The 14,791-nt window shown below is 48.9% G+C and overlaps 1 protein-coding gene across 1 annotated transcript; it reads left to right on the top strand.

Annotated features, from left to right (window-relative positions):
* The first annotated feature begins 11,875 nt into the window (after positions 1-11,875).
* On the top strand, positions 11,876-14,276 carry FAM43B (family with sequence similarity 43 member B). The gene has a single exon (XM_060276137.1). The coding sequence runs from the start codon at positions 12,214-12,216 to the stop codon at positions 13,360-13,362; it is 1,149 nt and encodes a 382-aa protein (XP_060132120.1). The 5' UTR covers positions 11,876-12,213; the 3' UTR covers positions 13,363-14,276.
* Positions 14,277-14,791: the final 515 nt, after the last annotated feature.

The following is a 14,791-nucleotide window of genomic DNA, read 5'->3' as shown; positions in this document are numbered from 1 at the left end:
TTATAGAGGCTGGCTCACACAATGTATCAAACATAATTCAAAGTTCCCTCCTAAAGTTCCCTGCTAAAGTTCCCCAGACAACTGTCAAGGACCTGAGGGAAAACTATATACATAACAAAAACAGTTCCCTATTTTTTCAGATATATTTTATTAAATTCCCATAAATTTCACATAAACATTCCAATACATACAGTGGTACCTCGGTTTATGAACACAATTGGTTCCGGAAGTCTGTTCATAAACTGAAGTGTTCATAAACTGAAGCGAACTTTCCCATTGAAAGTAATGGAAAGTGGATTAATCTGTTCCAGATGGTCCGCGGAGTACTGAAACTGAAGCGTTCATAAACTGAAGCGAACTTTCCCATTGAAAGTAATGGAAAGTGAATTAATCCGTTCCAGATGGGTCCACGGCGTTCGTAAACCGAAAATTCGTAAACCGAGGTGTTCAAAAACCGAGGTTCCACTGTACTAGCTTTTTCTTCTGTTTTGTTGACTTCCCATCCCATCTTCCATAGTGTTTTTTATTTCTCCCCCTTGCCACACTCTGTCTTCTCTCTCTTATACCATAACAACAATACAATAATCTCAAATTCCTTCTGTTGCCCATAGTTCGAATCCTGCTCACGAATTCATCATATTATAGTATTTCTTTAAATAGTCCAAAAGAGGCTTCCCTTCATCCATAAAGCAGTCATCATTAAGTTCTCTCCATTTTTTGGTGATGTTAGGTGCCTTGAGAGGGCTCTATAGGCCTGAAAGGCAGGACACAAAAGCACCTAAATAAATGTTCCTGGGCAGGCACTCCCCTGGTTAAACCCTCCCCCCAAATAATAGCAAAGGAAGAAACTTGAACAAGGATGTTAGATCTATCTAGCAGTTGGGAGTAAAGAGGATCAAGGCTATTTCTCCCTGCACTGCATCGCTTTCATCCAAAACAGCTTAGCCTGACAGGCAGATTGCTATCAGCAGTGTCTGGCTTTGGCACAGAATACTAATGTCGCAGTTGTATGTCTCCCGAGTGTGTTAAAGATCAGAGCAGGCTGCAGGGAGGACGCCAGCCAAGTTCACCAGATTTCTTCTTGTACCAGAACAGCTTCTGATCACTCCCCGGGAGCGCTGCAGCGGAAAAAACCAAGTTAAACGTCTGGGGTGCAAAAAGGCTGGCTCCGAGGGGGTGGGGGACAAAATGTTCCGTGTGAAGCTGACACACAGCACGGCACAGAATTGACTTGTTAAGAATTAAGCCAGAATTCAGAAGCAGCAGAACACTTAGGCGCCATTTTGGCAAGTAAGCCATGACTGCTTAAAGTGGCACTTCAACTCTATGGTGTGAATGTGGCCTGGGATTAGCAGGAACACGAGGAGGCCAACAGTAGGTGGCGCCAGAGGCAATGACATGGGGCAATACCGAGACCAAGGAGGAGGGAGCTGATAAGCAGTGCTGCCTCCCTCAATCTCCTTGTAAGTAAAAAGGCAACATGGTGGGGACTGGCTGAGACTGGTGGGGTAGGGCCTCATTTGCCCTAATGGAGCAGCTGCTCCTGTACGGAATCGCAGCTTCCCACAAGCATTTCAACAAAAAAGGGGAAAGTCACAAAGTCAATCTGATCTGAGCTTCTAGGGAGCCAGTGTGGTGTAGTGGTTAAGAGCGGTGGACTCATAATCTGGTGAACCGGATTCGCTTCCTCGTTCCTCCACATGCAGCTGCTGGGTGACCTTGGGCTAGTCACACTTCTCTGAAGTCTCTCGGCCTCACTCACCTCATAGAGTGTTTGTTGTGGAGGAGGAAGGGAAAGGAGAATGTTAGCCACTTTGAGACTCCTTAAGGGGAGTGAAAGGCAGGATATCAAGTCCAAACTCCTCCTCCTCCTCCTCCTCCTCCTCCTATGTTCAGGAGCAGTGTACGTTGGATGACTGTGGACCTCCCAAACCATTTTGGAGACTAGAAGCAGGGCTGGATAGACACTTCATCTGATCCAGCAGGGAAATGATGTTTTTAATGTGGGCAAAATGACAGGAAGCTGAAGACTAAGAGGAAATAACTCTGTTCCTGTCTTATCACAGGAGGTCAAGAAAGGAGCAAGCCAGCCTATCAGAGGATGCTGTAAACAGGTGTCTAGTATGCCAGACTCAAGGGCCATGGATGGATGGCTTGTGGTGATGTGCGTGTGTTTGAGAGAAAGGGAGAGAAAGAGAATGTGTGTGCATGTGTTAATTCATTAGGGGCCATATACCTCAGGGGTAGAGCTTTTGCTTTGCATGCAGACGGTCCCAGGTTCAAGTCCTGACATCTCCAGGTAGAACAGAGAGACACCTGTGTCTGAAATCCTGGAGAACTGCTGGCAGTCAGCATAAAGACAATACTGAGGTAGATGGACTAAATTGTCTGGCCAAGGCAATTTCTTACGTTCCTAATTAGTCAGACCATGAAATAGATGTGGATGTGGGGATTGCTAAAGACATATAGATTCGGCATATAGGCCCAGAGTCACAGATCTGCATATGCTAAAATATATGCATACGGTAGAGGCAAGTTTAGGATTTAAATGAGAGGACTGGCCACTCCATTTTCCTAAGATAAATAACCTCAGATAAATACTTCATTTGTATCTCATCCCAAATCAGGCTCTCATCAGTTCATTTACCCTAAATTAATTTCCCCAACAGATCTTGCTCCAAATCAGTTTTAATTCCCATTCAATTAACCCCATCCATTACCCCCACAACTCAAATTATCTCTAGATAATTTGAATTTATTTACTTCTTCAGCTCAGGAGCTGCCCAAGCCATTTTGCTGCCTGAGGCAAAGGACAAGGGCATTCCCCATTCTGTGCACAAAATCTGACTAGACTGGTAGTTGAGTCTTACTTCAGTGCTGGTGAACAGAGTCCTCTACCACATCCTAAGGCAGCCAGGCAGCAGACCGCATGGCACACATTTCTAGCCGATTTCTACCCCTCAGAATTTGACGCCTGAGGCAGCTGCCCTGATGGAAGGACCGGCCCTGTCTCAGATTTACATGCTATCTAGTAACATAGATCACTGTTCAATTCCATCTGATCTGAGTTCAGTACCCACCCACAAAGCCTCAATAAAGCCTGGGAGTCCGTACCCCACAGGTCCACCCTTAGCACGGCCCCCAGGGGAGAGGTGGGGGTGGGGGAACATCTTTGACTGAGCCAGGCAAAGCAGCACAGGAAACCATCTCAGTTTGGTAACAGCTTTCCATTTGTTTGGTTTTTTGCAAAGCAGTTTGCATGACAAAAAGATCTGCTTCCATTTATGCCACTGCTGAAGTGTGGGGAGAGGAATAGAGGCAGCCAACTGAGGGTCTAGCTAGCCCAAGTGTTTTGCATTGGAAAGGAGATGCGCTATGTGAGTGTGGTGGGTCAGTCTGCACAGAGGGAGAAATCAGTCAGGATTTCATTTGCTCCAACTTTATGTTTAGCCTGGGTAAGAGATTAAGACAGGTAGGATGCCTGTCTTTGAATATTTGGGGGACTGCCACATAGAGGAAGGAGCAGCTTGGCCTTCTGTTGGCTCTGGAAGGCAGGTCCCAAATGAACAGTTTCAAATTCCAAGCAATGGGATTCTGACTAAGCATTAGGAAGCGCTTTCTCTGGGGGCACCACTTGACTTGCTAAAAGACAGGTTCTAAGTTAGGAAGAGTCACTTTTCCTTTCAGAGAAGGGTTGTAACTCAGTGGCAGAGCACCAGCTTTGCATGCCAAAGGTCACAGGTTCAATCCCTGGCATAGACCTGGAAATGACTCGTGTTTAGTCGCTGTTGGCAGACCATTTAGAATTAGATGATCTGACTTGGTACAAGGCAAGTTCCTATGTACCCATATCATGAACCTCTTTAGGAAAATTGGGGTGTTACAAGAGATGTGTGCCTTTATTTTCCCGGTCATTTCTGCATTTCCAGAATGCATGTCTGGGGAATGCCGTGTCAGTCCTTGAAATGAATGGGAAGAAGTCTGTGGCAAATAGGAGCAAGTGGTTCCAGCAGCTTTTGAGAATGGTAGGGTGGGAGGCAGGGAGGCGAACAGTAGGTGGCGCCAGAGCCAGTGACAGGTGCAGCCAACTGAATTCTTGTTTTGCCCCCATTCTCCTCCTCCCTGCTGATTTCTGCAAGGGCAACACTGAGACTAAGGAGGAAGAAGCTGACAGCCAGGACTACCCTTTGGACTGGTTGTAAGTAGGTAGACTTGGGGAAATCCAGACGACAGGATTTGTCCTAAATGGACCAGCTTGTGCGGAGTACGGCTCTTCAGAAAGAGCAAATAATTTATGGGACTCATTGTCACTGGCAACCGGTACAACTGATAGTCAAAGCCCTTTAAAAGATGTTGTATTTAATTCTTGCCTAAAGCAAAAACAACCAGGAGATGCTGAGAGATGTCTAAAGCACTTGATACCTGAATTCTGATCCCACACCCAGAATTTATGTTTTCACATTCCACAGATAGAATTGCTGTGAAATTCCTTGTTATTGTCTTTTAAATTTCATCCCTGAAAAGGAGGGCACAGCCATGACCCAGTATCAAATAGCACGGAACAAACAATCCTTATTTTTGGCACATTATGCATCGCAGCTCAGAAGGCAGAGTGTGCTTGACAAAATAAAACACCACACATGCACGCAACATAATTCATTGTGTCATCATTGGAGACACAGAAATCCAGAGGTTTTCTTTAAGACTCAGTGACAAAGACTGACAGAGTGCCTTCTAGAGGAACTTATAATTTCTCTAAAAGCTGGTATTTGCAAATTGACTTATTTATAGTGCCTGCCGTCTCTGAGTCTTTGCGTTCCACATTTTGCCGCAAGGATTTTATCTGTTCTCTCGCACGAACAATGCAGGGATTTGGACGAATAAATTCTTTGGCGTCTTTTAAAGAAATAAATGTGGTATGTTTCGGATGGAACTGGCCGGAGGGGCCCTGGGTGAGGGTCCAGCTTTTCTCTGTGATAGAAGGCTTTCTGAATTTGTTTTTCTAAAGGTGAGTGAGTGGTGGTTGTAGGGACATTATAGAGGCTGGGGCATCTGACTTACTGGCATCCTGTGGCCCTCCAGGTGTGGCTAGACTCATCACATTCCTTGCCCAGCTCCAGGTAGGATGGGAGAGGCAGCCCACCAACTCTGGGAGGGCCACCAGCCTATGCTGACTGGTGAGGCCTCTCTTACATCTTGCCTCCCCAGAAATCTACCACCAGAGATCATAGAATCACAGAATTTTAGAGCTGGAAAAGATCATCCAGTCCAACCCCCTGCAATGCAGGAATATGCAGGTGTCCCATACAGGGATTGAACCTGCAATCTTGGTGTTATCAGCAGCATGCTCTAATCAGCTGAGCTATCCAGGCTCAAGTGCAGGATTCTGAAGCTGTGACCTTTCACATGTGCTATATTGGAAGTATTGGGCTTCAGAGGACAGGGTCACACTTCAAATGACCTTAACAGATTAGAGAACTGGGCCAAAGCAAACAGGATGAATTTTAACAGGGAGAAATGTAAAGTACTACACTTGGGCAAAAAAATGAAAGGCACAAATACAGGATGGGTGACACCTGGCTTGAGAGCAGTACAAGTGAAAAGGATCTACGGTAGGAGTTTTGGTAGACCACAAACTTGACATGAGTCAACAGTGTGATGCAGCAGCTAAAAAAGCCAATGCAAATCTGGGCTGCATCGATAGGAGTATAGCATCTAGATCAAGGGAAGTAATAGTGCCACTGTATTCGGCTCTGGTCAGACCTCACCTGGAGTACTGTGTCCAGTTCTGGGCACCACAGTTCAAGAAGGATACTGACAAGCTGGAATGTGTCCAGAAGAGGGCAACCAAAATGGTCAAAGGCCTGGAAACAATGCCTTATGAGGAACGGCTTAAGGAGCTGGGCATGTTTAGCCTGGAGAAGAGAAGGTTAAGGGGTGATATGATAGCCATGTTCAAATATATAAAAGGATGTCATATAGAGGAGGGAGAAAGGTTGTTTTCTGCTGCTCCAGAAAAGCAGACATGGAGCAATGGATTCAAGCTACAAGAAAGAAGATTCCACCTAAACATTAGGAAGAACATCCTGACAGTAAGAGCTGTTCGACAGTGGAATTTGCTCCCAAGGAGTGTGGTGGAGTCTCCTTCTTTGGAGGTCTTTAAGCAGAGGCTTGACAGCCACCTGTCAGGAATGCTTTGATGGTGTTTCCTGCTTGGCAGGGGGTTGGACTGGATGGCCCTTGTGGTCTCTTCCAACTCTATGATTCTATGAACTCAGCTTGCACTGAAGACTGATGAGTCTGCCAGGGGAGAAAGAAGATAGAGAGAAGAACCTCCAAACTTCCTTGCCTGTCCTTTATTACTTATTGCATTCATACGCCACCTTTCTTAGTCTAAGGAGCTCGAGGTGGCATACAGAGTTCTCCGCCCACTCCCATTTTATCTTCACAACAGCCCTGTTAGGGAGGTCAGGCTGAGAGGCCCGAGGTCACCCAGTGAGCTATTATGGCCAAGTGGGGATTTGAACCTGGGCATCCTAGGTCCTAGTCCGACACTCTAACCGCTACACCACAGAGACATCTTTAACTTGTGCTGATCTGATCTTTTCTCAGGTGCTGGACTGATGTTGTCAGGGCAGCTTTCCTTATTCCCTTCTTCCTTCTCTCCTTCGGAAAGGAGAGCTCTTTGTATGCTGAGAACAAAGAGCTCTTTGTGAGATAGAACTAGGGTTTTTCCTATCAAGTATAAATTTACTTTAGTAAACTTAACTTTCTTGTTTTTCCTAAACTCAGGGTTTCAGGGTGAAACAAGGGCAGAGTGGGCTCCTTCAGCAGAGATTCAGTACTCCATTCACCGTCCAAGCTGACTGTTAGCCCAACACACATATTCTAATGTGTTCTATGCTCCCCCTACTCCTCAGGAAAATGTCTAGCCACAGAAACAGGGAGACAAGCAGAACTGAGTCTGAACTGGGTGCAAGAGTTGGCTGTGAAGATTGGGTAAGATTACTATTTTTAAAAAACCCAACCAAACATGTTTTATTTATCTGGTTTTTATTTATTTATTTGGCAAACCAGACAGCCCTATTGACTCATTTACATAAAAGGATACCATCACCAGTACCAAGCCAAGTCCACACAGAATGATTCCTTTTTTCTATACTGAGGAAGAGTTCTGTGGAACTCTCAAGCTTGCGCTGTTAGTCCTTTGGTGAGCCTTAAATTCACAGGCACTGTCAGAGAATTCCTGCTTTCTGCAATCTTTGCAAAGGCTTCTGATGTGTTTCCACGCTGCCTCTGCAGCCCAGAATCCCAATGTTCCTCATTCTGAGGGGTGACCTCAACTTCTTTTGACATTCAGAACGATAACGAGGACTTCAAATGCAACCTCCCGATGCTTAGTCAGGTTACACTTTATGTCCATCACTTGCTACATTAACACTTGTTACCGGGCCTGGAGGAAATTCAGCTCAGATACCAGCATCTCTTGGGGGAGACAAAAAGAAAAAGAAAAAAAAAGCGGGCGGGGGGGGGGGAGGCTATTTCAGTTTCTGCCTCTGTCTCTTCTGAAGCTCTTTGGAAATGTTCATTAATTCATTTTCACAGCATCCCTGAGAAGAAAGATGCTTTATCACCCTTTTTATAGCAAGGGAAATGGCATGATTTGATTTGTTACTTAGCTCTATTTAAAGAGACGGGGAAACTGTTCTCTGATCACAGTTTTCTGCAGGAACGACCATCGCTTGGTGCTAGAGCACATGCAGAAGGTCCCAGATTTAATCCCAGGCATCTGGGTTGAGACCCCTGCCTGATACCCCAGAGAGCCCCTGCCAGTCTGTGGAGCCAGTACTAGATGAACCAAGCACCTGGCTTAGGAGAAGGCAGCTTCCCATGTTCCTATGTTGCTCTCACTGCAGAAAAAAATAATGTTATTTTGGTGAGAGCTGAGCCAAAATCCCCCAGGAAATTTATGTTTAAGGAAATGGAGATTTTATATTTCCGAGTCCTTCCTCTAGGGGAAAAAAAGGGCAATTTTGCAGAATCCCCTCCAGATATCCTCCATCACCTTTGTTGCTGTTGCATCATCCATGGTTTCCCACCCACCCCTGAACGATGCCCAAGAACTGTACATCACACCTGCACTGCCTCCTCCTCGGGCGATTTTCCCTTGCTGGGATGTTCCCTTGAGCCCAGATTATGGATGATTCTTGCTTGCCTGGAAAGAGGATAGAGAGAGGCATCCATAAAAACATCCATAAACATCAGCTTTTCTGTCCACTTTTGCTTCTCCCCTTGCCCACCACTGGCCCCCTGGAAGATGGAGTTGTCACTCTCGGGCAAAGAAATCTCCCCATCTCTGGCCTGGAGCTTTGTGGGGGATGCAAAATGGGGGCTTGTGCTGTCAAACACAGTCACTGCAACTGTTGTTGCGACTTTGCAGGGACTGCAGAAAATACCCCAACCTAAATTGGCACTCCATGGTGGGTGGGGGTGGAAGAAAGAAGGTGAGCCCCACACATGAGAGACTGCTGAAGAATTTCTCATCACCCTGGACAAATCCCAACTGGCTCCTAGGCAACAAACAGGGTGGGGAACTTCGAGAGGTGATTTGCACACAGCTCTGAGGGTGACCACTGACCCTCTTGTCTTTCCGTGTTTCACAATCTTCAGTGGCTTTCCAGAATGTATTCCAGCAGTGTGTCGAAAGCATTGGTCCATCTAGATCAGAAGTGTCTACAATGACTGGCTGTGGCTCTCTAGGGGGATGTTCCCAGCCCAACTTGGAGTTCATAATAGGATCGTAGAATTGTAGAGTTGGAAGGGACCCCAAAGGGTCATATTGTCCAAGCCCCTGCAATGCAGGAATCAGAACTAAAGATTCCATGACAGATGGCCACCCAACCTCTGTTCAAAAACCTCCGATGAAGGAGAGTCCAGCACCTTGCAAGGTAGTCCGTTCCACTGTTGAACAGCTCTTACTGCCAGAAGTTCTTCTGAAAGTTTAGTCGGAATCTCCTTTCTCGTCATTTGAATCCATTAGATCCGGTCCCACCCTCTGGAGCAGCAGCATAAACAAGTTTGCTCCATCTTCCATGTGGCAGGCCTTCAGATATTTGAAGATGATCTTATCATCTCTTAGTCTCATCTTCTCTAGGCTAAACATGCCCAACTCTATCAACCATTCCACATAAAGCTCCTCTGTACATGCTCCAGCTTGTCAGTATCCTTCTTAAACTGTAGTGTCCAGAACTGGACAAATTATTCCTAGTGGCACCTGACCAAGGCAGCATAGAGCAGAATTATGACTTCCCTTCATCTGGACTTTAGACCTGTTGATGCAGCCTATAATTGCACTAGTTTCCTTTGCTGCTGAATCACACTGGTGGCTCATGTTAAGCTTGTGGGCTACTAAGACCTCTAGATTCTTTTCAAATGTACTGCTGTCAAGCGAGGTGTCTTCATGGAAAGTCAGGGCTCCACCACTCAACCTCTCCTGTAGAAGAGCAAGCAGATTTCCCTAATACAGGGACCCAGGAATCTGTCTTATATAAAGTCCATTATTTGTCCAGTTCACCGCTTGCATATATGATATCTGAAAGAGGAGGAGGAGAGAGAAATATGTGCTTATTGCCAAATGGCGGGGTTTTGTGTTGTTTTTAAGAACACCAGCCTAGTAGTTCAGAGGAATAACATTTCAGCACCTGTGAGAACCAGGAACCTAGTGTTCAAAAGATGGAATCAAGAAAGCCGCCCCCCCTGCGCCCCCTTTGCAGTTAGATAGCTACAAACTTGAACATGACTTAAAATAGCATGACGCATGGTGAAAATACATCAGCTCAGAACAAGCTAATTTAGTCCTGGATGAGTGAAGAGCTTTGCATCTGATTAATAGCAATGCAAATTTTGACATAATTGCATTGAAACAGCACATCCAATGGATGAATCCATTATTATTTTAATGTATACAGTGGTTGCTTCCCCCAGAGCCCTATTCTCCATAGATCCTGGGCAGTTTGGGATAATATGCAGGCAGAAGTCCAACAGGTGATGTCCCCTCCCCACTGTTGAGTCTCCCCACACACACACATCTGTATGATTGTCAGCATGGTATATGAAAAGCAAATTCATTTGCTGCACCAGTTTATGCATGCCTACTCAGGAGCAAGGTCTGTTGAATACAATGGGAATCCCTGTACACAAGAGCAGCCTAGGTTGTCAGAAGTACTGTGAGTCTGACTTCTTGAAGTGGAGGTGCAGAATCTCTGGTGGTCTCTGCACGAGTCAGTGTTCCAATCTCAGCATCCTTTGAATCAGCCTTTGCAGGGATGGGGAGGCTGTCCGTTGCATCCCTGAATGAGTCAAAGCTCAGGATTTGACTCCTTCCAGTTATTACCAGAACAGTGGCTCCCAGAAACAATGGAGGTGAACCCCCTTGAGGCTATGCCAGGTCTTGGTGGGGGTTGCTGCGGGCCACCTTTGCCTTTCCACATCAGCTCAAATCGGCAAGGGGGTGTGGTGAAACATGTGAAACAAAAAATACCTAGATTGACACAACTCCCCCCCCCCGAAAAAAAAGACCAGAGTCAATTGGGCGGGGGAGGGGATGAGGAACCAAGGGAGCAGCAGCTGCTGAAGGATGATGGGAGCTGGAATTCAGCAACACCTGGAGACCCAGAGATATTCCCCACCTCTGGTGCCTTCCAGATGTAGGGGGACTGGGGCTCCTATCAGCAACATCGTCTCCCATCGTCCCTGACCACTGGGTGTGCTGGCTGCTGGGGCTAATGAGAACTGAAAGTCCAACCACATCGGAGGGCAACAGGCCTGACACTCGTGGCGCGGATGCCATACCAAGGCAGAAGATGGGGGCGATGGACCATTCCCCACACAACACAAAGCATCCTTGGGTCCCCAGCGCGTTCTGACTTTTACCTTTTTCTTCCGATCCTGCCATGCAGGGGGTTGGACTAGATGACCCCTTTTGACCCCCTACAATTCTAAGAGATCTGAGCCGCGCGCCCGCGGGAAGGGGCGGAGCTATTGAGGCCAACAGCCCCTGAGTGTGAATTTGACAGGCCGGGTGGTGAGTGGGTGTTTATCTTCCTCTCAGTTACCTCCCCGCCCCCGGAGGAGGACCGACGCCGCGCGCATCTGCTCTTAGACGCACTCCTTTCACACGTGCGCGCGCCTACACGTGTCGGGAGACGGGAAGGCGGGCGGCCCGGGAGAGCGCTCGGATCGCGCGCGTATAGCTTTGCGCGCGACCGGAGAGGGAGGCGGAGCAGCGCGCAGGGACTCCGCCGCCGCCGCCGCCGCCTCTGCTTCCCCTCCTTCGATCGCGGCTTCTCGCAGGCAGAAAGGCTGATCCGAACCGGGAGCTGGCTCCGAGGCAAGACGGGGACGGGGAATTGGGGCCAGGGCTCTCTTCGCGGGGTGGGGGAACCCCAGCCAGGCGCCCGGTGGATGAGTCCTGGAGGGATCTCCGGGCTAGGAAAGGGAGACCAGCAGGCAGGGAGGCAGACTCTGGGCAGAAAAGGAATATTTCATCTCCGCGCCCCCCCCCCGCCCCGCTTCAATAACACACACCAGCTGCCTCTTTAAATAGGGCAGAAATCGGGGCTCCCGAAAATAGAGAGAGAACTGCCCCCGCCCCCCTACAGTGGGTAGGAGGAGTAGGTCAAGACAGAGTGGGGGTGGACACGTCTTTGGCATTCACACATGCCGAGGTGCACCGGGAGGATAGGATCCGGCAAAGGGGAGAATTGAACTCTCACCCCCAAGGATGAAAACAAGGAGCCCCCCTTTCTAGCTAGGAGCAGGGCACCAGGGAGCCTAGCCGAGCTCAGGCATAGTATTGCTATACTGATACATGGTATTTACAGCTCACCATTCCCTCCAAGGAGCTCAATGCGCCACCTATATGGCTCTCTTTCCTCCTCAGTAAATCCCCACAACAACCCTGCAAGGTAGATTAGGCTTGGCTCCCAAGGTCACCCAGCGAGCTCCATGGCCGAGCAGGGATTTGAACCCTGGTCTCGCGGGTCCTAGCCGAACGTTCCAACCCCTGTGCCGCGCTGGCTTTTGCATTAGCCAGCATCCGCCTAGGCTGATTCTTCCTGGGATGTGTACCCACCCTCCCCCGCAGCCGCAAGAGAAGCCTTGCCCCTAGGTAAGGGTTAGCGTGCCTGGATTGGGACCTCTCTGCTGCCCACTATGGCTGCCATGCTGCCCTGGCGCCGGAGCAAGTTTGTCCTGGTGGAGGAGAATGAGGGCAAAGCGAAGAGCAAGAGTTTGGGTCCCGGCTTGAGCTACAGCTCTTTGCTCTCCAACTTTGTCCGCTCCTGCCCGGACCTGTGGCCCGAGTGCCCCCTGGAGCGGCTGGGCAGCGTCTTTCGCAGCAAGCGCCAGAAAGTAGAGCTGAACAAGGAAGACCCCACCTACACCGCCTGGTACCTGGGCAACGCCGTCACCCTGCAGGCAAAAGGCGAGGGCTGCACCGAAGAGGCGGTGGAGAAGATCTGGGCCAAGAGCGAGTTCGGGAGCCGCAGCACCAAGATGAAGTTGACCCTCGGCCCCCACGGCATCCGCATGAGCCCCTGCGAGAAAGGTCTCTGGCGGCCCAGCCATGCCTACCTGCTGCACCGCATCACCTACTGCGTGGCCGACGGGCGGCACCCCAAGGTCTTCGCCTGGGTCTACCGGCACCAGGTCAAGAACAAAGCAGTGGTCTTGCGGTGCCACGCCGTCCTGCTCTCCAAGGCCGAGAAGGCCCACGCCATGGCACTTTTGCTCTACCAGACGTCCCACTCAGCCTTCAACGAGTTCAAGCGGCTCAAGAGGCAAAACGACTCGCGCCACATCCAGCAGCAGCTCCTGGGCGAAGCCATCATCCCCCTCGTGCCCCTTCGCAAACTTCTCAACTGCAAATGCCCCTACAGGCCTCCGGCGGACAGGGGACGCAGCGCCCCCAGGCTGAGCGCCATCCAGGAGGAGGAGGAGGAAGAGGAGGAAGCGGACAGGGAGGAAGGGGCCTTGGGTGCCCCTTGCGGCTGCGCAGCCAGCTCTGCAAATGGCAGGACTGGCACCGACCGAAGTAGCTGCGCCAGCACTGGCGCTGCCACCGGCACTATAGGCGTCCGACTGTCCATTCGCACCACCTTGGCCGTCGGTACGCCTGATGGCACGGTCCTCGGCCACAACTCTGACACCACTCGGGGTCGCAAGACGGTCAAAAGCAGGGAGAGGCCCGAGGTGCTGACTTTAGCCCACGAGCTGAGGATCTGCACTTTGAGGGGGCCCCTCCACCGGGAGGACTTGCCATCCTGGAAGCTCCCCAAAGAGTCGTCTTGCTTGCCTTGTTAAGGATCCTGCGGGCATGGGTTTTATTTCGCAGACTCTCCTCCTCGGTGATGGATTTGAGGGAGTGGGCGTCGGGAACATGTTGTTTCCTCTGCTGCTATGTTCCCTCGTTGGGCTGCACTCGGTACATTCAAGGTTGCACATGGCAGAATGGTTAGTCCTTGCCAGGGGATGAACATTGTTGATGTGCCGATTCTACCTAACTGATGTCTTGTGGCCCGGTTTTCATTTTGACCAAACCGACCCATCTGTTCCAGCCATTTTTATTCTTCTGCGGACCCTCTGAGACTTCTCGCTCCCTGCTCAACCTCTGCCAACCTGTTGAACGACTGCCGGACACCCAGCTACCCTCCTCTGGGATCAGGGTGGTTTGATGGTTCTTACGCATAGAAGTGAGGTTGTGCAGGCTACAGCAGCTTTTAATACTTGTTCGAAGTGGCAAAGGGGGAAAATGTCTCAAGCTGGGCAGGGGGAGCAAAATCTGTCCGTCTATGTACGCCTCAGCATAGAGATTTATATGTAAAGAGTGCTCACCCTTTGGATTTGTACATGTTTTTGCATGCTTCCTTCCTCCCCACCCCTGGTGAGGGGTATGTGTGACATCCTACTGGGCATCTGATTTTGGGAACCTGTATTGGGTTAGGAGGCCAAATGAGGAACACTTTTGGAAGCAATCACTCCCCCTCTAACCAACTAATATTGGAGCTGTAGGAGTGGAAGGGAGGTTTAAACTTGGGTTTCCAATTCCATTGCATTTCTTTTTCACTAGCCTTCTGGGGTCAGGGTACTACTCTGTCGCCAAAATATCCAATTTTGTGTGTCCAGAAAACCCAGCTTCTCTCCTTTGAGTAAGGGCCCTACCCAATTAGGTTCCCCACATTTTTGAAGAGGTAAATTGAGCAGTGTGTGTGTGTGTGTGTGTGTGTGTGTGTGTGTGAGAGAGAGAGAGAGAGAGAGAGAGAGAGAGAGAGAGAGAGAGAATATCTGGCTAGCCTTTACTCAAAGCAGAGAATCTGCTGAATTCCTGAAACTCTCTTTAAACTGGGTTTCTAGTCCCCATTGTTTTTAATTCACACAGTGGAAAGGTAAACATAGGCAACTGATGACCCATCATGGGCTAAATTCAGCACTTGCCCCACTCCCTTGCAGCACCTTCTCACCTGATCCCAATGGATTTCCTGATCTTTTTTGCTGCATATGTTGTTTCTTTAGTTTGCTGCATGTCAGAGACTACCCAGAAAAAGAAGAATCTGGATTCCACAGTTTTTATCGATGTGTGCACATGTCTGTCAATGATACAAAGGAGGCAGGAAAGACATGAAGGAATTGAAAACACTGTTTTTAGAACTCCGTAGCAACAATAAAAGCACAAGAGAACCAGGTGATTCTTAATACATTGGGACTTGCTCACAATCCAGGCGATTTGGAAAAC

The sequence above is a fragment of the Zootoca vivipara genome, chromosome 6 (genome assembly GCF_963506605.1).
Source record: "Zootoca vivipara chromosome 6, rZooViv1.1, whole genome shotgun sequence".
Classification (NCBI taxonomy): domain Eukaryota; kingdom Metazoa; phylum Chordata; class Lepidosauria; order Squamata; family Lacertidae; genus Zootoca; species Zootoca vivipara.
This window is presented reverse-complemented; position numbering and strand designations above follow the sequence as displayed.